Raw genomic sequence first — 24,499 nt, forward strand, 5'->3', positions numbered from 1 at the left:
AACCTTTTTATTTTTTCATACTTGATTTTAACCTGCTTTACATAAAACAATACAACAGAAGCAAAATGTCTGTCAGAACTCAGAGAGGTTAGATACAGTGGGGGGGGAAAAAGTATTTGATCCCCTGCTGATTTTGTACGTTTGCCCACTGACAAAGAAATGATCAGTCTATAATTTTAATGGTAGGTGTATTTTAACAGTGAGAGACAGAATAACAACAAACAAATCCAGAAAAATGCATTTCAAAAAAGTTATAAATTGATTTGCATGTTAATGAGGGAAATAAGTATTTGACCCCTTCGACTTAGTACTTGGTGGCAAAACCCTTGTTGGCAATCGCAGAGGTCAGACGTTTCTTGTAGTTGGCCACCAGGTTTGCACACATCTCAGGAGGGATTTTGTCCCACTCCTCTTTGCAGATCCTCTCCAAGTCATTAAGGTTTCGAGGCTGACGTTTGGCAACTCGAACCTTCAGCTCCCTCCACAGATTTTCTATGGGATTAAGGTCTGGAGACTGGCTAGGCCACTCCAGGACCTTAATGTGCTTCTTCTTGAGCCACTCCTTTGTTGCCTTGGCTGTGTGTTTTGGGTCATTGTCATGCTGGAATACCCATCCACGACCCATTTTCAATGCCCTGGCTGAGGGAAGGAGGTTCTCACCCAAGATTTGATGGTACATGGCCCCGTCCATCGTCCCTTTGATGCGGTGCAGTTGTCCTGTCCCCTTAGCAGAAAAACACCCCCAAAGCATAATGTTTCCACCTCCATGTTTGACAGTGGGGATGGTGTTCTTGGGGTCATTCCTCCTCCTCCAAACACGGGCGAGTTGAGTTGATGCCAAAGAGCTCGATTTTGGTCTCATCTGACCACAACACTTTCACCCAGTTCTCCTCTGAATCATTCAGATGTTCATTGGCAAACTTCAGACGGGCCTGTACTTGTGCTTTCTTGAGCAGGGGGACCTTGCTGGCGCTGCAGGATTTCAGTCCTTCACGGCGTAGTGTGTTACCAATTGTTTTCTTGGTGACTATGGTCCCAGCTGCCTTGAGATCATTAACAAGATCCTCCCGTGTAGTTCTGGGCTGATTCCTCACCGTTCTCATGATCATTGAGGTGAGATCTTGCATGGAGCCCCAGACCAAGGGAGACTGACAGTTATTTTGTGTTTTTTCCATTTGCGAATAATTGCACCAAGCTGCTTGGTGATGGTCTTGTAGCCCATTCCAGCCTTGTGTAGGTCTACAATCTTGTCCCTGACATCCTTGGACAGCTCTTTGGTCTTGGCCGTGTTGGAGAGTTTGGAATCTGATTGATTGATTGCTTCTGTGGACAGGTGTCTTTTATACAGGTAACGAGCTGAGATTAGGAGCACTCCCTTTAAGAGAGTGCTCCTAATCTCAGCTCATTACCTGTATAAAAGACACCTGGGAGCCAGAAATCTTGCTGATTGATAGGGGATCAAATACTTATTTCCCTCATTAACATGCAAATCAATTTATAACTTTTTTTGAAATGCGTTTTTCTTGATTTTTGTTGTTGTTGTTATTCTGTCTCTCACTGTTAAAATACACCTACCATTAAAATTATAGACTGATCATTTCTTTGTCACTGGGCAAACGTACAAAATCAGCAGGGGATCAAATACTTTTTTCCCTCACTGTAGGTATTGTTTTGGCTATACGAGACCACAGGACCAGTAAAGATTTGACATGAATACAAATTGCTCTTAACTCTCTCAGCTGGAGCGAGAAAGAGGATCAAAGAGCTGATTTGGATATCTAGTTAATGTATCAAGCTTGTGGTGGATTTGTAGCCTTATTTATAATCTGTAAAGTTTCTTGTCTGTGTGTGTATGTGTGTGTGTATATATGTTTGTATATGGCACTCCTTAGCTAATTGTAAACCAACTGGCTGATACACCTTTGTAGTAAAAGCACACTATTGCCCACTTTTCAATAAGGTCCTTTGAAAAGATTTTTGCTGATAAAGTAATTCCTTTTGGCAACCTACAAATCAAAGCACTTAGTGCAGTGGTTCTACATGGTAGCTTTTTAGAGCCCCTGTAATTACACTCCTTATAACCATCATTTAGAAGAGAAAAAGGTTAGTCTGGAGTATTGAATGAAGTTCGTGACCTTGTTCAGTGCACAAATATTCCATTCTTAACAGAGGCAGCACTGTAAAAATGACAGTGTCTCCCGGGGAGATTTATTGCCAACCACAGACTTGAGAGTTGCATTTTTTGGATGTTAGTTTTTGAAATGCGTGCTAAAGTAGGGGCCGTGTCCATCTGAGAAGTAATAATTATACTTAATAAGACCTGCAGTGGTGCAGAGTTTTTTGGAGCCAGGTGAAGGCAGTGCCCCACAAACCTAAAGCAACTGAGGAGGATGTTTGGTCTTAGATCTGTGGAGCTTTTTTATAACAATCGCTGTGCCTCATTACCAACCAGAGTAGTTCCTGTTGTTGGAGAGACTTAAATGTTAATGAAAACAAAAAATACATGTAAATGTATAGTTATATTGAAGTCTCGAAGTAGTATTTCTTCTGTCAAGATGTCTTTCTTTACATTTATTAACTGTTTTCAAACTATATCTGAAAAACAAACATTGATGTGAAGTTTTATTGCCACCTTCCATAAATAATTACTACTACTTAAGTTTCCTTTTTTTGTTATCATGCTCCATATTTGTTTGACAACATGCTGCATTCTGGGGCATAATTACAGTATGAATGATTTAGGGGAAGAGTCATAGGGTGTCTGTTATGAGCTGTATTTATGCAGAAGCCTTGCAACCAAGAAATATTGATTGTGCTGTTGTGATATCTGTTGTGGCTGCTTTGTTTGAGTGTGTGGCTCGGTAGACTGCAGGTGGCTGCAAACGTTTCAACATTTAATTTCTATGGAAAAGCTATGGAACTGCAGCATGCACAGGATGGTTGCATTTCTAAGTGGTGTTTCTCTTCTTTCTTGTAGATGCAGATCCTGGACAAGTTCCCCATCGAAGGAGGCCAGAAAGACCCCAAGCAGAGGATTATCCCCTTTCTGCCAGGTGAGCAGAGCATGTGCATTGAACCTTGGCTGTCATTTATCATCACAAAGCTGATGCCATTCGTTTAATTCGTTTTTTAATACAGTGACAAATATCAGCTTTTAAAAAAGAACATGAATTTGCATGTTATGCTGAATTTAAGAACCAAATGTATTGTCTAGGTATGGTTTATGGTTTTCACGGTACTTGACGGATTCAATGTAAATTTGCCTATTCTAACTTAAGTCTTTAGGTTTTGAGTGTATGTTTTATGCCTGCAGAGCTGTGTTTTCCAGATTGATATGATAGTAACTCTGTTTTCAGCTAACACCGTACGGAGATCTCCTGTAGATTGAATAGTTTCAGAATTCAAATGGGTGTTTATTCTGAGTCAGTAAGAGGATAACTGACCTAAGGCCTATGCTGCTGCACACATGTGACAGCCTTTTCCCCCTGTAATTTGTGTTCACAAAGTGGCTATTTGTTTAGACTCCAGGTTTGGCTGCAGAATTCTGCCAGTTATTGTTTTCCTGCTGGATCCGTGCTCTTTAATTGATCTGCATGAATCACGAGAGTAGTGTGTTGTTCCTGATCTGAACTCTGTAATCTTTTTTAAATCCAGTCTTTTTTCCAGGAAGGTTTATTGTGGATATTTGAAATTACCCCACCTGTGAATCACCAGTAACAGCCCCCTCACATAATAATCTCTTGTTTGTTGGCATTGGTTTACCAATAACAGAGGAGACCAAAGATTACAACATGAGTGATCCTGTAAGTGTTGGCTGGTGTCCACAGGAACAAAACAAAACAAGAATGTGAGATAAAGAATATAGTATCACTCATTGTATTTTGAACCCCCGCCCCACACTTCATTCTCAAAATGTAGCTTGGTTTGGTGTGGTTTGCAAAGTGTTTTGCAGGCCAAGACAGTATGTGTGTCACTTTTGTTCGCCCCACTTACGGAGTTTTTTGGGTGTTTTGCAGTTGATTGACAAGAGTTGAAGCAATTGAATGGACAGGTTAATTTAGAATTTCCCATCTTTGTCAGGACCTACAGACTACGGCTTCAGCCCCCCCCCCAGCTCTTCCCACCTACACTGATCTGTCAGTTGGGAACGCCTGCTTGTGTGTGTGTGAATGTTCACATTTGTTTTACACCCAAAGGCACTCTGAATCCACATTCATTCGCTCCCTATCACATGTCTCCCGAACACCCGTCAATAGCTGTATTTTTAGAGCTCTTGCATTGTTGACCGGGGCTGACAGAAACTAGTCTAATCTATTTACTGTCACAGTGTCTGCAAGAGTCTCTCATACTAGTTCCTTCTTTCCTAAACTTCAGGTTCTGCAATGTTGCTAGGAGCTGTTGCATTGTGTAGATGTATTGTATTGCTGGTTACCACTGCACAAACTCCATTACATTTTTTGGAGTGTTAGTTATTACAGTAACATATATAAACAACAAGAAGTTTTAAATTATAAGCAAATACATTTGTACCTAGTTCGTTATACATTGTGTTCTGATTGGGTACCTCCAGTTTGGACAAAATTTGATAAGCAATAATATTGATAAGCACTACTTATTTTGTATTAATTTGTCTATGGAAACTATAATTACTATCAAGGAGTAAGAATATGGAGTTAGAAACGCTAATATATGGTTGACTTGATGATAGTGACGAATCGGGTGATTTTTTTTTTTAGTTTTTTTGCTATCCAGCGAGTTAGGAAAACCACAGCTTTTGACTTCCACCATTATTTGTTATGCTTTAAATGTTAAAGATTTAAAAGTAGCTTAGATTATAAAATCAATCTGGAAGAGTGGTAAACATGTTACTGATACACTATAGCAACACATAAAGACCTTCACGTTTAGTACTACTTTTCTACAGTCTCTAAAATCATCTGGTTAGCACTACCTGTACAGGATGAAATTAGTTTGTAACAATTACCTTTCAATACTAAGGCTTTTGTTGAAGGTTGCTGTGTCTCTTTAAATGTTAATGGAATAAGACATGGAAACACTCCAGTTATGAAGTTTTAGGCAAATTTGCACCTTTATCCTTGCTGTTGCTGCAACCAAATACATTATTAAATCTGTAATCCACAACCCCAGGCCAAGTAGTGATTCATAATTGTTGTATATATATCAGAGTACCCCAAGAAAATGTTATGCTCTGGAAGTAGCATATTCATACAATTATACATTTGGTTTATTTACTTTATATTTATGGTTTTCTTCACTGCAATCTTAAACAAATGCCAAAAAAAACCCCAATAAATAAATAGCATTGGGTGCATGTTTAATATATACTGGGACGCGTATCTGTTTTTTCCATCTCTGGCTTTTTTTGAACGTCGGCCACTATCACCCATTGTATGGCATTCGTTAGGTTTTTCAGTAGTCTCTTGTAAACATTCTCAAATAATTTTATCCGATTTGCTTTTTCCCAGAATTACGTTGTCACCATCACCACAGACTTGCTTGTGTTTGAAGGCATAATGGGTTAGTAGCCCTTGAGTAACCCTCCATATTAATTCCTTCTGTACCGCAGATCTCCAGATTTTGGGATACTTGTAAACAGAAGTGTAAACATCTAGTCAACCTGCTGGTCCTGAAAAAATGTATTGTTATTAAACCATTTTGCAAGAACTGGAATATATCTCATAATATTTGACAAAGGCTTTTCTTTTGCATTATGTGTTGCGTTCCTGATTTTTCATTTTCAGATGCTTACTGATAAATGTTACTTATGGGATATTGCTATTGATCAAAGGAAGGTCTCAATATTGATAACCCTCTGGAATGCCTGCTGCAAAGATCCCAGCCTTTATGACTGTGGACTGTGGCACTCTGGTAAATATAGCAATTGTAAAAAGTTAATTGACATATAACACAGAAGAACAAATAAACCACAAAAAAGGAAAGAGTCTGTCTGGTCTGTTTACACGTTTCAAAAATGGCAGCAAACAACAAAAACGTATTGACTTTAAGCCTCGTAGCAATAAAAAATCTAAAAGATATTGTTGCAACCATTTCTGTATGTCCTACAGAATATTAAGTTGAATAACTCTGTTTGGTGTTTGCCTACAAAAGTCAACAGAACATTTAATAAACAATGCTTATTTCCAGCGAGTCTTTAGCGTTCTTGTTGACTGCTTTAGTCTTCTCAGGCTCTCTCTTTTTGGTTGCCATAGTATCATATATCTCAGTACGGAAAGTCTGTTATCAGCAGCTACCATCTACACCACGCTTCACTGGCATCTAGTGGTGGCCTTAAAGATTACACTAACATGTACAGGGTCTTCTATGAATATCCTGTGAAGGAGACCAGTGTGATTCACATAACAAAGAATGTGTTTGTTTGACCAGAAAATAAAACATGGAGAGGACTCTCCTGGCAAGACCGCAGCAGCAATTATATCTCCCTGATGGCATGCAGATACACAGAGGGAGATGAAAAATAAACAGCTAAATAAGAGGAACCATCTCTGGCAGCCTTTTGCATTTTCATTAAGCTTTGTAAATCATTTTGAGTCATCTGTATACTGAAAGGGTCTATAGGGACTGTCCTACTGTATTCTAAGGCCTGTCATTCCTATCTGTGTATTATATTAAACCGTTTCAGTAGACAAGCTTCTTAAATCTAGATTAACATAATTCACAGAGGGGAATTGTCAGCCTTTGAGAAACAAGCCTTCTTTTTGTGTGTACAGCATTTGTTCAAACATATTTTGTTGTTTCAGATTAATCTAATTATGTGGATATATAACCTAGGTTAGTAGAATACTGTAGTTTTAGCTTTACACATTTAAACGAGGCAGATTTTCCCATAAAACCTGTGAACCATGAATGTTCGCACACTTCTGTATCTTATCATGATAAACTCATTATTACTGCACATGTTTTGTTGTCATTGTACAGCTCTTGCATGCTTTGTCATTCTAGCATTATTGTATTGTTTGCAAAGGTTCATATTATTGACTTGCAGATTCCGACTTGATACAATTTCCCCCTTCACTTCTTTGAGATGTTGTATATTTCAAGGGTTCAGAATAAGCCCCAGAGCTGTTTTTATTTTCTCCTCTGCACACAGCTTTGTATACCCCCTCTAGTTGTTGAAGACACTTGACTTGTTAAATTTATTCCCATGCTGTGCAAATATCTGGGGACCCTGTGTGAGCCTGTCCTATTCCACGCCTCTTCTGACTCACAGTCAGTCAGTCAGTCAGTCATGGGCATGGCAAATTATTCCAATTGCCCAAAGTTTTGTAACTGTCTATAGTCCCAGGTGTGGTGGAGTGAGGTAGGGACTTGAAAGCACTGCATGTGTTTCAGGAGCTACCGAATCTACCGAATCCTAATCCTAATTAATCCTAATTATTAGTCACAAGTAGTTACGGTACATTGAGGTTATTGGTTGTCAGTGTTGTGGCTTTTGGCTATTGCATGAAATTTGCCAGTGAAAAAACTATTATAACTTGATAACTTGTGCCTCTGTTAACTTACCTCTGTTCACATCGAGCAAGGTGAAGTACAAATGTGCTCATCTTCTGCACAGTACAGACACTTACTGACACCCTCTTCCCTGATGCTTTTTAGTTGTATTTTTTCATTCAGTAATGCCCCAAGTCCCCACTGATTTAGCTTGTTTAAGTGGGATAAAAGGTTTCACATTGGAGGAAATTAATTTAAAAGTTCATTTCCAGTGTTAAGCCACAGTTTGACTTCCTTGAGCAACTCCTGTCTTACTCAGCCCCTCATATAAGTTCAGTCATAGAGGCCCACCTTTCCTCCAGGCCTGTGATGTTCAATACTAAAACCTCTTTCTTGAAGGGCTTTTTCAAGCACTCTGCTTTTGATCTGTCAAAATACTGCGTCATCACTCTGACCTGCACCGCAGTGGTTCAGTTCTCGGCATGAGTTTTAACACTTTTATACTAGACTTCAAAGAGAGCGCACAGTCAGGGCTGGTGGAGACTCAAGCTACAAGTTCATACTGTATACCGATGGGCAGGATGACTTTTTATTCCAAAGGGATGCTTAGCAACCCTTTTGAAGCCTATGGAACGCCCGGAATTTGTGATGAGTAACTTCATTTGGCAAAGTCCCGATTATTGCCTAACACTATAATTGTAGTTCTTAAAGCAGTCAGGTTTGCCTTTACAAACTCTGTTATAAAAAATTATAATAGAACGTTAAAACGTCATGTCCTTTTATAGAAAACTTTTTTTAAATAAGGTATAACTATTAAAAAATACTATAACTATTACTTGAGTGTAGTGATGTGCAGTTCAAAGAAATGCAACCTTCACTTTAATGCACATCAAAGAATTGGCTTTAAACCGGAGGAGACCATAAAGGCTGAGCTTGAAAACACACAGATGCATTGCAGTGCTCAGATCTCAGCCCTGTGGCATCTCTTTTATTCTTATCTGTTCACAACAGACCTTCACGTTTCTTAACATTTGATTCCTCTTGCAGGCAAAATCCTGTTCAGACGGAGCCATGTCAGAGACGTTGCCGTAAGAAGACTGCGGCCCATCGACGACTACTGCAGGGTAAGAGGGGATGCTCTTCCTCAGGATTCTACCCTACACTGGTTTTGTTTGTTCACTGGTCTCTTTACACTCTTTACAGGCCACCCCAAAGGTCTCTGTAATGACATGTCAGGAGTCCAAATACGTAACTGGGCCATAGAGGATCTAAAGACAAGAAATGACAACCAGGAAGGCAGTTGCTAAAGATTGTATGTCAGAGAGTGGTGTTGTAGTCTGTGCCCAAATTTGTCCGCACAATGCTCAATCTGTGCCATGTCCATTGACAACGCTTCTCACAGGAGTGCTGGGAGAGGCAGCAGCAGTAAGGAAATCCTTGTCCTATGGGCACAAACTCGATATAGACCTTGACGAGTTCTGAAAAATGGCTTCAATATACCTGTCAAACCATCAGTGAGAATGGCCTGTTCTCTTCAGACAAAGATGATATTAGGATAGGCTGGCCATCAGATCTCTCCACATGCCACAGAATGTCTGTAAGGTTTTAAAGTAGCGACAAGGTAATCGTTAGCTAACAGTGAGCTGAGGAACCATTTGATTCCAAGTTGTTACTCCCATCCTGGCCAGTGATGGTCCAGTAATTAATGTGTGAAAGCACATGGACACGTTTTTCATTGTGGCCCCTGCAATAAATCCAGGCTAGAGGAATGGGGTAATGATATGGAGATGAGAGTTCATTCTTGAATTTTGGGATTCTCTACTATCAGTAATTGTAGTCTTTCAGTGCCGACTGTTGCAGCGCTCTGAGTGTAGGGAGTGAACGGCTGGGCGCTTCTATTGTCACAGTGTGACCAGACAGGCAGCCTGTTGAGGGGTCAATAATTCATTGTGGGTCTGGGGTCAGTCAGAATTAACCTCTGCCCCATGACCTGAACGCCTGCTGTCTCCACTGTACTCGTGTAAATGCATCAATTGACAGGGGCTTGCCTTACAAGGCCATTCATTACACTCTTTTGAATGCATCACTGTTTAAAAACATGATACTGACAAATCCTGCTCTCATTTATTAAACTTATCTTTCCAAAAACATATTTTTTGTGAAGAGAGCTGTTAAGTGCTGATTTGTAGTAATGTGCCGCTGTCTGCGTTATCTTTTCCTACTGCATTTAAAAAGTGTATTTTTGTTAGATATATGTATTTTTCTCATTTCATATTATTAAAGATTGTGAGAAAATATGTAAGTTAAAGTAGGATGATGCTAAAGAAAATCTACTGTATTAACACCACAGACAGGAATAACCATTTGCAGCTCCTTGTTGTAAAATAGTACACAGTATTTTTATAGACTTTGAAAGCACATTATAAAAGAAGCATGTCAAAATCTATTATCCGAGCCATTCTTTTTAACAGTAAAATGATCAGTCCTCTCGCCTTTACACATTGAAATTAAATCTAAAATTGTTAGTCATGCTTGAATAATGAGATATATATATATATATATATATTTACGAGTTGTCTTTTTTTAAGCTGGCCAATAAACAGTCCTTTCATTCCAAAGAAAATTTGCCTCCTACCATATCGGCTAATTGAGTTGACCTCACAGTGTTTGAGGTGATGGATAGCCTGCTACACAAGGCCACTCATTTGACTAAAATCCCTTGTGGAATTCCAGTAATGGGTCAGACACAAACAATCAGAGCTGCATTTTTTAAGAGCTTCTAATGAAATAGTGTCTAAAAGAACTTGTTTAAATAAAAATAAATACAAAAAGTGGGCACTTCCTAGATGCACTGCTACCATACAGTATTTTATCTAAGACTTGAGCTTTAGGCATTTGGCTTAGCATAAGAGTATGTTCTGCATTTAAAGCTGTGGAGAGTGTAGAATAACCCTCTAAGGAAAAAAATACAGCTCTGGAAAAAAATAAGAGACCACTGCAATTTTTTCTTGTATCAGCATCTCTACATGTATGGCAGGCATTCCATTCCATTCATATTTTTATTTGAAATTTTGGAGAAATGTTGTCAGTAGTTTATAGAATAAAACAAAAATGTTCGTTTTACCCAAAGACATACCTATAAATCGTAAAACCAGAGAAACTGATAGTTTTGCAGTGGTCTCTTTAAATTTTTCCAGAGCTGTAAACTAATTTAAAGACAAAGGTTCTAATAGGTTTTACAGTATCATCTTTTAATAACATTGTCTTACTGGTAGGTACAGGAAAATCTTGTATATAAGCCCTATATATGCTCATCATTTTCTATGGTTTGTCACATTACAGTACAGGGTGCGTCTCCAGCAAGCCTTAATGTTGAAAGTAAATCCTTATTCATCAGGGAAAACCTTAAATCCATGTATTGCATTACTGCTTGTGAATAATGAATGATTTATATTGGTCGTATGCTTTTAGTGTGGCTGCACTGGCTGATGTAACCAGACTACTGTACAGCAAACAGAGTTGCCAATACTATATGGAAAAATGATCTAACTTTTTGGGTGGGGAAGCCTGTCAGCACAATTCTGGGATTTACGCCTTTGATTTTGATTAGTATCGATCAAACCCTCCCTCGGCTCCTTTTTTTTTTTTTTTTTTTTTTACTTTAACAAACTAATGAGTAATGCTTATTAAATAATATGAGCCAGCAATCAGATGTGCCGTATTAGGAACTCATTAACACAAGCATGCTTGAAGGGGTTTTGTGAACTGTGCTTGGACGGTGACCTGGTCTGGAAATCCTCGTCATAGAGCAGTGAACAACACAGTGCTGGATATTCATGTAGCTTGCTTCAAACAACCATGATGTCATCTTTAAAGGACTGAGCCTTAAACACAATGGTCACTTAACAGAAAAAAATCAGCAAATATCTTTCTGTACCCACTCCTGTGCAATTCGTCAATGCAAAAGAAGTTACAGGGGTTCAGCCCTATTTCAGGGTTTGATACCTGATGATGTAATATAATATCTACATTGCTCAATTATCCATAGCCTATTTTATGTCATTTTAAGTAGTTCTGATATTTTCAGCTGCTGGTTACTTGGTAGGGGTGCAAGGGCTGGTTTTGAACAGGAAAATGTTTTTCCCTGTACAATATATGGATATACCTTTTATAGCATTAAAGTTTTTGATTGATGTGCTCAACAACTTGTCCAAAACTAATTCACCAGGTGCAGGTCCTGGAGCAGACTGTTCCACCATTCCACAAAATTGGCACACATAGCGGTTCTTTATTTCTAACATCATGGTCAAGGGCACTTCATATTTTGGCCTGTTGGATGAAAAAGGTGCAACATTAAAACGGTAAAACTAAGAACAAATGCTCTAAGTAAGTTCAACCACACTTTTATAGAGATACGCACAACTGTACATGATAAAAATAAATTCATGTCCTTACTCTGAAAGTCTTTTTTACGACAAAGTATAAACAAAATACAGCAACGTCACTTGTTTTGAAAGCACATTACCAGTGCACAACAGAGTACACAGGAACAAGTGCTTAGGATAATATGTTCCCTGATAGGCCATAAAAGGACAGATTACATGAGCTAGACAGTATTGTTTTTTTCTTTTTGTAGCTCTTGCTGTCAGGCTTTGAGTGATATCTTATGCACCAGGCTTCACAGGAAACTCCTTTTGGGTCAGAAGCTGTAATTTCCTTTGGAGAATGTAAACAGACAGAAGCACGATTGCCCATTTTCTTAGGGAAGAAAGCATATTGTATAGTTAGGACAACATAACCTAAAAACAGTTTCTGAAAGCTGCAGTGCATCCTACCTGTATGTTTAGAAATTAGGTTTCTTAATAGCAGCATTTTTGTTTAATTCAATGTATTTTCAGTCACCACAGCTGAAATGTCTTCTTCCTTAATCAGCACACATTTATTAACTGTTTTCATGTTTTAACAGCATATGATGGATATGTAGAGCTGTTGAAAGCATGTCCCTCGTAACCCCTCATATCATTTTTTGGATCAATTGAATATAATAGTGTATTTAGTCTAACATCTAGAAGTGTAAAGGATGGCCGGTTGAGTGTGTGCAAGCATTCAGAACAATATGCGCTTATCATCCACCATCTGTTTTCCTCTGTCTTATCCCTATCTGAAGCTCCTGTCCGTCTTCCTCTCTTCTCTTTCCTTGAAAACCTCCCCCTCTTCCTTTACATTTGCTGCCAAGATTTTTTCAACATGCACTATACTTCATGCTTGAAGACGCGTTCAAACAAACATCAACAAGGAACACAAGCCAGCTGCTGAAATAGTTTCAGAAGCAGGAGTGTTTTGAAATGTGACCGCTTTATACATATATAATATATAAAGAGCTTATATAATACATGAAGCACCAACACACCAGTTGGAAAGCTCTCCACAGCCCATTGCCATATTAGAAGACGCAGTTGGTGCCCAGTTATGTTAACTGATTAGTCAATAGATGTAAATGTTTTTGCCTTTTTTTGTGTTGCAGGCATTGGTCCGTCTCCCTTCCCAGATCTCTCAAAGTGAGGATGTGCTGCACTTCTTTGAGACCAGGCCTGACGACCTCAACCCACCCAAAGAGTAAGTGTTCTCACAGCAGACAGACAGTGACAGCCTTATCATGAACTGCACTTCTAAACAAGCTCACGGATAAACCCCTCCCCCAGAAACGCTTTGGATGTATTTGTAGTTGTACTGTCATGTTTGTTTATTTTTATTTACTTAAATTATTTAAAGCTAATGAATTTCCCTCCTTAGCCTAGACTGAATGACTGCAGCCATTTTCAAGAAATGGAAAGGTGAACCAGAATGACATAATTACAAAAGAAAGCTGTTTACTGTGTTGAAGTGACCAAGTCTACAACTTAAAATTATTTAAAAAAAAAACTAATCGGATTGTTGAATTCATGGCTACCAGTGCTCTCCCAAAGCAGACCAAAGATAAATGGAAAGTAGGATTTTTTCATTCTGGTGCAGTAGCTTAATTTGAGAGCTGCCATGGCTTCTCAGAGCCTACGTGGTTCATTGTCCATGTTTTTACACTCCCATCCTGTCAAGATCTCTGAAGGGTGAAGAATATGTTTGCGGCTCTGGGCTTTGATCTGAGGAGGCATGGGTGTGCTTTGATTTAATGAGCTGCAGGTTTTTTGGGGGCTGTTGTAACCGCAGCATTTGATGCAGGTATAGAGAAAGCTGCCCTAATTTAATGTTTCTGCTGCGTGATCAAGAGTTGTTTCTGTACGTTCCATTTTCCGTGACGGATTACACGGATACATTCCAATAGCAGTTATGTGCTGAAGGGTAGGATCTGTTTATTATGGAAGAGCTTTGTTTGATTCCTACTTGCAGGTCACTAGCTTTTCCATTTTGTGTTATCTTTCAAGAGTATTAGAAATATTGTCTAACTTTTGGAATTATCTGTAACACAAGGCTGTTGTGGTTACGGTTAGTTTTGAATTCCTACTTATAGTTTCTAATCTTCGTAACTAAAGATTAGAAGGGGATGAGAAGGCTTTTACATTTTGTTAACTGGAGACCTTGACTAATTTGCAGTCTACCTTCATGTGTTGATATACTGAGTCAGAGCATAGTGTTAATTGTTTGTCTGTTGGATCCCGCCAGTGCCTTGCCAAAATGTAGAATTCGTGAAGTGCTTGTGTTATTAGAAATACATCATGAGCCTTGCTTTGGTTACAGTCATGCTTCAGGCAGAAACCAGGCACTGACCTCCAGACATCCAGACTGCTGCATGTAATGGATTAGCCACACTGTCCCTGCGAACAATAAATCAGAGCAAGCGTACTGAAAAACATTGCCAGCCTTACAGCAGGTCTTCTCTTTGATAAAACAGACCCAACAATGAAGGAACTCTCGTACAGTTCAAATCACATGTAATAGATTTATGCATTAGCCTCACCGATTAGTTTCAGAATGGAATTTTCTAGAATCATAAGAGTTGATGACCTTTTTGTTTACTGTGTGTTTGCCTTAATTAAATTATAAATACATTTTGGAGCCAACAGGACCAGGTAGACGGTAGATTGATGTGTTTAAAGCCTTGTTTGACCATGTTGAACTCTGGCGACTTTCACACGCAAAAGTTTGATTTGATAACTCCAGCCTTCTAGGGATGATGTAATAATTTTGTTCACTCTTCCCAAAAAGACTTGGGAACATAGATGAGCACAACTTGAAAAGTGACCTTTCTCACACTGCGAGTTTCCTTTGTGCTTCAGAGAGTAAACAAAATAAGTATTCTCCCTCCTTTAGATTTAGCTTTTGTGGAAAGGGAAAAAGACGAACCTTACATTTTGGGTATCGCGGAAAGCTATATTCATGGCACTTAAAAACGACGAGCTCTTGGAATAGAAAAGCAATTATTGTGCAATTATATGTATTCAGATAGTCTTATCATAAAGCACCGCATGCTTGCAGTTCACCAAGGAAATGCAAGAACTGAAATATGCTTCCAGAGTGACTGCTGAAGGGGAAAATACTGAAATAAACTACAGATGCGTGTTTTTGTGTGTTCAATGTAGATTTGGTTCTACAGTTTGTAAAATGTAATTTAATGATATGTAAAAAACACTCAGGTGAGATTTGCTCCTTAGAGAAGACATAGGGCACACAAACAGAGATCAGGAAGTTCATATTGGTATGGCACATACCCATAACCAAAGCATGCCATACAAGTCAGCAATTAAATCACTTGAACTGGGAGATTAAATAAACTGCTCCTTCAAACATCTGTGTGGTATCTTCTTCCAGATCCTGATTGCATGATGCATCATTTTATTGCCCCTGTCAGTCTTGTGCATTTGATCGTGTTACAGAGTTTACTCAGAATAAGCGTGGGGGTCAGAGGTCACAGGCTAGGAGAAGGCCAGCTGGTGTGAAGTGTCGGTCTGTCATGGGGGTGAGATAAAGCAGACGGAGATATACGTGGGCATGTCCATGCTATGTGGAAAAGGGCGACTGCTGAGGAACGTAGGCACTTCACCCCCCACTGTGCTCTCAACGGCAGCTTCCCTCTCATTACGCTCCTGCTGCACTGAGAATGAACATGCCATTATGTGACAGCCACTTGTTCACTAACCTGCCCCTGAAATTGATACAGGAAAAACAACCCAGTGCAGGCAAGACTTGGCCTCGAGACTTTGTGCCTCTTGATGTTCCACTCTTCCTGCATTCTCATGGATAAAAGAGAGGAGGTCTATCTAGGTACCTGAAAACACACGATTGTTGATGCTTCAGGAAAAAAACAGTAACTGATAGTGTAGCTGCCGTAAACTATGCGTTTCTGATGTAACATTGAACTCTGACCCTCACATGCAAGCATGCATGAACAATAGAAAAAAAAGCCATTGTCTTAGTATTTTTTTTAATCTGTTGCGTATCTTTTAGAAATGTATCAAACTAGGACAAACCTCAGTCTGCTAATTTAATTCAATGGCTTTCTTTAATTGGAATAGGTAGATCATTAGTCATATTATCTTTCCCTAAATATGATGTATACTCTGGAATCCCAGATCTATTTAAAAATAGAATGTGCCCCTCACATATATATCTTAATTAAACCATGAAGAGCTGACTTTTTTTCTGCTTGGCTTTACTTCTTAGATCTTAAGTATAACAAAGCAGCTCTGTTTGGTAGAAAAATAATCCCCCCCAAGTTCCCTTTAATGTATGGTCATCATAATTAGACCACATGAAGAAGAAGTCAATGTCAGTTTCTAAGATGAGGACCAAGAATTGCAGTACAGTCATTTGAGTTATAGCAGTTGGGAAAAGATTCTGAGAAAATCATTCACTTATGCTGGAAATGCATTTAAGACCCATCTTTAGATGCCTTAATGCTTAGATGAGAATTAAGAATCACACTTGAAGTTATCCTAACTAAATGGGAGAAATAAGTGACCCACCTTCATTGCATTCCTCCACATATTTCATAAATGGGGACCCAGAGAAATTAAATGAAGACTGACAACTCCAAGAATCGTGACAAAATCGTGAGGAAATAAATCTATGCTCTGTGTGATTGAATGGGGGTGTACTGTAGAGTTAAAGTAAGGGTTCAGATGAATGTATTTTTGTGGTGTGTGGAGGACAGTGCAGGCTCTGTAGTCAGATCTGTCCACTTCATCAGATACAGTACAAGAGGAGGAGGAGGAGAAGAAGTGATCTGGGTTTAAAAGTGTCTTGAGACAAAGACAGCCTTTCAGACCACTAAATCTAAGGCTTTTTCCAGATGCGAACTTTGAGCTTTTAAAGACAGATTAAAATGCAGGAGTTGAGAGAGATCCGGTTGAATTGCATCATATTTAGGGAAGACCTGTTTCCTACTGAGGGCCTCATGGCCACCTGGGAGAGAGGGTGGGGGTGCTGCTTCAACTCTACTGTATGTGAAGGTTTGGCAGGAGCAAGAAAGAAACTGTACAAAAACAAATTGAGGCAATGCTTTACCAAGCAGAGAGTGTGCTCTGGAGAAGGAACAGACAAAGCTTCAAAAATGTGTTGGCAATAAAAACAGATGTGTGCATAGGAAATGATTGACAAGAACATTTTTACATTGAATAGTTCCATTTGAATTTAAACTATTGTCATAAAAAGAGTGACAACATGGTAAAGTTGGTATTTCTTTTGAAATATGTTGATTTTAATGGGAATTGTGCCAGTATTATAGATTCATGCAGTATTTTTGTTTTGTTTTTATATTTAAGTTTTTTTTAGGTCTTCTATTTTCATATAGTTTGACAAAAAATATTCCATAAAGGTGCCATCTTGTCATAAATCTGAAGGTGTTGTGCTGGATGGTTCTGGGTGTCCCTCTGTGTATAGCACGTTGAAAAATGTGTAACAAAATAAGCCCTTTTTTGTATTATTAATCATTACCCTCAATCCTTAAACAAAACAACCATGAAAAAAGCCACATTGTTTTTAACATGAGCCAGGAAAATGCAGTGTAATAAAAACCAGCATGTGACATTGTCAGAAAGCATTTTCAGCTTCACAGTAAACCAGCTGCAGATGTTTTAATGGGATGTTATTACAAACAGCTCAATCAGCATTAATGGTGCTTAACCTAGACATTCTTAGGGAAACCAAGAAATCTTTTGATTAACGTAAATAAAAAACTGCTATACCATAATGAGCCTGCCATGTATAGGTCATAAACTGATGTTATAGTCATATTTAAGTATTATGTTTCCAATTTAAACAAATATTTCCTTCTGGATTTTGAATATAACCCCCTCTGACACAAATTATCAGTGGACTGACGCAGTGCAGTGACACAGTTCAGAGTGTCATCTCAGCCCGGTGCACTGGGGGGGCAGTTGAGACCATTTATTTTATAAAATATATATTTGACCACTTTCAGTTATTCTCTGTGCAGGAGCAGGAGAGTCTTTGGGACTGTAGCCCGTGTAGATGTTTTAAGTGAAGGTTAAGCAATTAATGACAGATGTCCTGGCTGCGAATCCTTATTTCATTCATTTAGCAGGGGTGGGGCACCTCTCTCACAGGCTGAAGTAATGAACGCTCTGGGCAGAGTGAGATGCTGTCCTGTGGAAGGGGTCAGGTTCACTCCAGGGCCTAAGAATGGAGGTCAGATGAGGCAAGTGTTTAAAGAGGCCTTTGAAAGTGGATTTTTTGGTCCTTCTACTCTCCGTTCAAAACCAATTCCTTGACTTCACTAGCATTCCACTCGCCTCTCAAGATCTCAAAGCATTCTCAATTTGCTGCTTGCTTATGCATTAAAGTGCTTTTTAATTTCAAGCTTTTGGCTGTTTTCAACAGACGAAATGAATTGATCGCTGTTTGCAATGACCCGAGTCTGTAATTGCATCAGATTTTGATCTGTGAAATAAAACAGGGCAGATAAAACCACACGTTGTTGCACGCAACTCTGCTTCGGCTGCGAGTTGCTCTTTTCTGCCATTCGTGCCTTGATTAGATCTGGGGGCTGAGGTATGTACATTATGGGAACAGGCGAGCACTGAAGAAGGGAGAACAGCCGGCAGCAGCAGAAGGGAATATTTCATTTTCACATTAAGAACAGGAGAGAGACGTTAAACCTCTACTCCAAAGTGACATCTTCCCTACAATTAAAAATATTTTTTCCAAAAAGGTCCATGGCCAATAAAACGTGCCATTATTAGGTGATGTCACTCCCCACACAGATGTTTGGTCCATTCCTAGGTCTCTGGAATTGGCTTCTTTAATTCCGTGCCTGGAGTCCTGGGCTGTTCAGTTTGGTGTAAAGTGTGTTGTTAATGGAACAGAATTTGTGCAGTTGTATCAAGCATTTATACAAGAATTTAGTATTTAAAATTATCATACTTGTACAGGCCTGTCAACTCAGTATTTGGTGGAAGCACCTTTGGCAGCAGTTATAGCCACAAGAATTATTGGGTAAGTCTCTACCAACTTTGCACACCGCCGGGGTTCAATTTATTGCCCATTCTTCTTGGCAGATTTGATAAAGCTCTCTCAAGTTGCTTGAGAGATTGTTTATGGACAGCAGTTTTCAAGTCTTTCCACAGATTATCAGTAGATTTCAACTCTGGACTTTGACTGGCTACTCAAGGACATTCACTTTCTTAATCTTTAACCACTCCAGAGTAGCTTTGACTTTGTGCATTGTCCTGCTAAAAGGTGAATTTTCACCGTTGTTTTAAGTCTTTAACAGACTAGGTTTTCCTCATGTATTTGCCTGTACTTTGCGTCATCCATGTTTTCTTCAATCCTAACAAGCTTTTCATTCTTTGCTGAGGAAAAGCATCCCCATCACATGATGCTGAAACCACCATGCTTGATTGTAGGGATGGTGTTGTCTGGGAGATGTGCTGTATTGGGTCTGTGCAAACAAACGTAACCCTTGGCATTTAGACGAAAAAGTTATAATTTGGTCTCGTCTGACCAAACAGCTTTTGCCACATTATTGCAGGATCATCCAGGTGCTTTGAGATGGCTTATTTTAGTAATGCCTTCTTACCACCCTGCCATACAATGCTAGAGTTATTATTAGAAGTATTCTGGATATTGTTGACTGATACACATTCTCTCCCATCTCAGCCATTGAACTCTGTAGTTCTTTCAAAGTTTCTGGGTGGTACAATTCACCTTCCATTTCTTGATAATAAGGTAGTGGGTGCTGCCTTCTGTGCAGCTGGATGGGCCTCCTAGCCTACTCTTACCACTGGTACAAATACTCAGCAGGTGGGCGAGCCTGGTCTATAAACCAAGGCTCCTTTCCACAAGGTTTTAATATATCCTCTCTTCACCTTGGTGAAAACATGCATAATTGCCCTCTCTGCACCAAGCAACAGCAATAAAAGTGTAATTGCCACATAAACAGACATGCAAACAACAGAACTCCAAGCTGTGAAACGACGGACAAATAGCCTATTGTGAGAATGTAAATCCAGCTTGTGTCCGGAACATAAGGGACATGGAATTGCAGAGCTCCCAATGTTGAGCAGAGATACTTGTGTTGACTTTGAGCTGAGATTAAGACTAGTAACCTAAAACTAAGGCTATTTGTAATGTTTACGTAAAGCTTTTTTTGATGGCCAACTAAAGTTTTCCTCGGGTGTATATATTAACTTATTATTAATGTATTTGATTTAAATTATTTGATTCTGCTCAGAAATGTATTGCTATTTATTTATGTATTTATTTATTATATGAAATTCATCTTCTAAGGTTTCCACCAGTTTCCAGTTTGTTCTCCCTTGCTGTAAAATATAGCTGCAGGATTTCACAAGCTGTGTTTATACAGGACCTCAGTGCACACTGAGCTCAAAAGAAAAGTTCAGGAGAATATTTAAGCAGGTTTAAAAAAAAAAAAAAAAAAAAAAAACCTTCCTCAGTATAATCCTGGAAGTTATCAGTCTCTCTCTCTCTCTCTCATTATCCCAGAGGAAAGAAGCGTCAAAACCAAAACAGAGTACAAGAGGTCCATTTCCCCATTTAGTGCAGCTTCGAAAATACCTGATTTGATCAAAAGCGAACGTGCAACCTCCCAGAACCTACCAGGAGAGAAACAAACAGCATGGGTTCAACCACTGCTCCTGCAAAAGTGCTAGACAACTCTCAGGAGACATCAAAACAAAACACACAGCCATCATGGGATTGACAAATAAAAAATGCGGAGGGTGAAGGCAGCAGTGCAGGTGTGCTCTCGGGCATGCCGACCCCAGCAGACCTGGCTGTGTGCACTTGTACCTTCATTTTCATGTTTGTTTCCAATTATTTATTTTCATAAATTATTTATACTGCAGGTTATACAGATTACGTATTATTCTGTGTCGGTCTTTCTCATGTTCCTATGAAAAGAGAAGCTAAGTCTCCGCCTTTCTTTTTTGCCGTTTACAATCTAATGAAATGCAGGCCACTAATTAGGCGTCAGAATCTGATTCAAAGCAGACCATTCAGTTTTATCATCACCAATATGTTATATTTATTTGATGTTTATTAACGTAACAGGAGTGCATTCATTTTTTTATTTAAAACAAATAAACAGTGGTAAAGGGCATTTAACAGTGATTTTGAATTTCTTTTTGAATTTGTATTATTTAGGTTTATTTCTGACATTGAGTCAATAGGAGAAAGAGAAAAAAAGTGCTCCCAGCTGATCTTATGTTTCTGTTTAAATGTGTAGTATGACCTAAATAATTAAATTAATACAAAAGATTATATAATAGCAAGTTTCTTCATAGTAACAATTGAGACTGGGGCAAAATATCATTAAAAAAAAAAGGTGACCCAGCTAACTAACCCATACTGGCTGGTGAGACCTTGTGTGTTGAATTACATCCAGGCCTGTGTATAAATAGTCTTGGGGGAATTGATGCTGCTGCTTTTTCAGAAAATGAACGATAATAAGCCTCTGAACTACATTCCAGCTCCCAGCTGGCTGCGACCAAATTACTTTAGCATGATGGCCACAAATTCAGCTTCAACCCAAACACACTGGAGAGTCATGTCCTTACTTTCTTAGATGCATCGTTATAATAGATTTTCAGTTTTCCTTTGATTTAAGAATATTTGGTAAATTAAAAATGAACTAGTATATATGCTGCCTTAGCAGTATGGGGTTTCACCAATCGGTTGAAAAGACTGTTCCTTCCTGTGTTTCTTTGTTTGTGTGCTGTGAACAACAGCTTGTACCAATTGTTGAAGACTGCCAACTAAGGATTTTATGTTATTTTGAGGTTAGTGCTCTTACGTCATGGTGGGAAAAAAACAAAAACAACGCATCACATTTGTAACTTATAAGCCTTTAATAATGCTTCTACAGAATAAGTCTCGATGATGAATTGGTTATAGAATAAGAAATGTACGTGTGTGTGTATGTGTATGTTTGTGGGTTTTCTAAATTGACGAATGAATGTGGATAATCAATAATAAACATAAGCTTAATAAAATAAGAATGTAATGTGCTTGGTAAGAGAAATCACCAGCCCTCTCTTTGAATCCAAGGTGGTGAACCCTTTTCCTTTGTCCTGAGGTCATGTACCTCATGTCATGTACTCTGCTGCCCTCTAGCTGATAAGTGGGGTGGGGCTAACTTTTGTGCTCTCTTTAAGTAGCTATACCTAGATTTTTGACAACCCCTTTTTGACAGCTCTTTCCTGACTTCACTTGAAGAGTGTTCATAGCCAACATCTTTACAGGCCCTGTTATAGTCTCACACTTTCTTTGAATGCTGTTAAGAATTTGCCATCTCGGTAAAACCCATGACCTGAGATACAGCAGCACCAGATGTCAATATTCCCTGCATGCCATACCTTCCTTGGGTGTTTGTAGACAAGCTCATCAGCAGTGCCTGTGCTTTTGTGGCTACGTGGCACCAACACAGGGCTGTTCTGTAGACCGTGGTGAAGGCTTCTGAGGAGGGGAATGAAAGGGCAGTGTTTATGTCTGTAGAAGGCAGAACTCTTATAAATTGTAAAAAGTAAACTCCTACAGAGTCCTACCTACACCTACAGCATTCATCTTGAGTTTTTTTGTGAGTGCATCACACAGTCACATGAGGCTGTGAGCAAAACTTCAGTACTTGGAATTGTGTGCATTAAACGCCACCTCCTGTTAAACTTGTGAACTGCATTTGGCAGTTAGGCAGTCACCACTTAACAGGTAGGGAATGTGAAAGTTTGTTTCTCTCTCAGTAATGGGACTCACACCAATGATGAATGTTCCTTTCTTTGTTAAAGAAAGCCTTTATAGAATATACATGCTGTGATGTATCTTGCTGCCTCCAAGTTTCTCTCTAAATGTGTTCCAGCTTTGAAAGTTACTTTGTTGTACAGCTTTTCGGTTCTTGTTCTGATGGACTGAAAGACTACATCTGATTCCAATTTTCTACTATAATGATTAAACACAATAATACATTAGTTGGTAGATGTAATTAGTCATATTGACCGAGTAACATAGCAGATTGTGTTCGGTTTAAAAACAAATAAATGTTACAGGTGCTAAGGTAAACAACCCCATTAAGTTTCTGAAATTATTTAATGTCAATACCGAAAAATGTGTCAAAAGCATTTGTTTCTGCAGTTGTCCCAGTAGTGTAGCATAGTGCAGATATGGTTTCCAAAATAAAAATGCTAGCAATTCAATTCTAAAACATAATATTGTGATCAGTGTTATCTTTCCATTTAAATGCTGTCAACTATTACAAATCCACATTGACACTATTTGAAAGACTGTGGCCCCTCACTTCAAAACTTGTTTGATTTAAAAATGGCCCTGGACCACTTGCCCATCTATATGTCGCCACAAGAGGGAGCCAGTTTTTCTCAAGAGGAGCAAAGCTGTACCGGAAGTTGAAAAGGATGGATTACAGTAGACTCGGAGGACAATGCTGCTGTGTTAATAACTGTAGATTTTCTTTCTCGTTCTCCTACAAACACACACACACACACCCCTATATACATTTTGACTCAGCATTTTTCAGGTGAATCATACACTTCTAGTGGAATAAATTCCACTCTTTTTTTTTTTTTTTTCTTCCATCATTATTTTGCTGAAGGTTTTCTTAAGGAAGGTAATCATATTAGATTTTATGTATTTGGTATATTTAATTGTATTTCATATCCTAAGAACATTTTACCAGTGTAGTTGTTTATGGAGCGGTAGATTTCTCATTCATATATCTAATGCATTCAGCTATTCTGTGATTTATTTTTTCTTCCTCCATTTTATGAAGACGTATTTTATAATTTCACACTTAATAGGCCAAATGAAAGAAGACAGCTTGTTGACAGCTGCTCACAATGTATTTTACATGGTGCAGACACCTTGACCTGCAATATAGCCTATAAGCATACCCTTTTACTATTGGCAAGACAGTATATAAGCTTCCAATAAACATAACGTTTAAAGTGCTTTTATGTAGTAATTACTGACATAATAGGAGGTGATCACGAAAATAAGCTTCAGGATTTAATCTGGAAGAATATTGAAGTGGAAGGAATGAGAATGTATGGATGAACAAGTTATTCTAGTGTCCTTTATTTTGTTGTTTTCAAAATGCCTTAAGTGACCAAAAAGTCATCCTCCATTCATCCCTGTAGTTTACCAGAAGCAGAATATGAACTAATTTTGCCCTGAAGAACAGACTGTAGTAAGGCTTTTACAAAAAAAACTAAACAAAACAAGCTGGGGTCATTTCACCCTGCACTTTCACCCAAAATGCAGATTATTTGTGTCTGGAGTGCTCAAAAGTCTGCTTCATATCCAGAGTTGGAAGCAGAGACCCTTTTGTGCATTGTAAACTCTTTCAAGATTCCAGCAGCAGCAGGGTCATTTCTGCAAATGTAGACAAGCTCTGTACTCTGACCGAGCATGTTTTATGAGTGATTTTGACTTCCCCGGTCAGAGTACAGAGCTTCCTTGGTGCTTTTGAATTAACCTGCTGCACTTTAATTCTTAATTTAGGGAAGCTACAGACTAGCTCATGGCAGATCTTGATGTGGGCTCAAAAGCT

General features: G+C 38.8%; 1 protein-coding gene across 3 annotated transcripts in view; it reads left to right on the top strand.

Annotated features, from left to right (window-relative positions):
• Nucleotides 1-24,499, top strand: part of sh3pxd2aa (SH3 and PX domains 2Aa) — a 123,797-nt gene that overhangs the window by 37,136 nt on the left and 62,162 nt on the right. For all 3 annotated transcript variants that reach the window (XM_066693582.1, XM_066693580.1, XM_066693581.1), the window contains exons 3-5: nucleotides 2,978-3,053; nucleotides 8,518-8,594; nucleotides 12,995-13,086. In XM_066693582.1, the coding sequence (XP_066549679.1) occupies nucleotides 2,978-3,053; nucleotides 8,518-8,594; nucleotides 12,995-13,086 (245 nt within the window). The remainder of the gene's footprint in view (nucleotides 1-2,977; nucleotides 3,054-8,517; nucleotides 8,595-12,994; nucleotides 13,087-24,499) is intronic.

The sequence above is a fragment of the Amia ocellicauda genome, chromosome 20 (genome assembly GCF_036373705.1).
Source record: "Amia ocellicauda isolate fAmiCal2 chromosome 20, fAmiCal2.hap1, whole genome shotgun sequence".
NCBI classification, from domain to species: domain Eukaryota; kingdom Metazoa; phylum Chordata; class Actinopteri; order Amiiformes; family Amiidae; genus Amia; species Amia ocellicauda.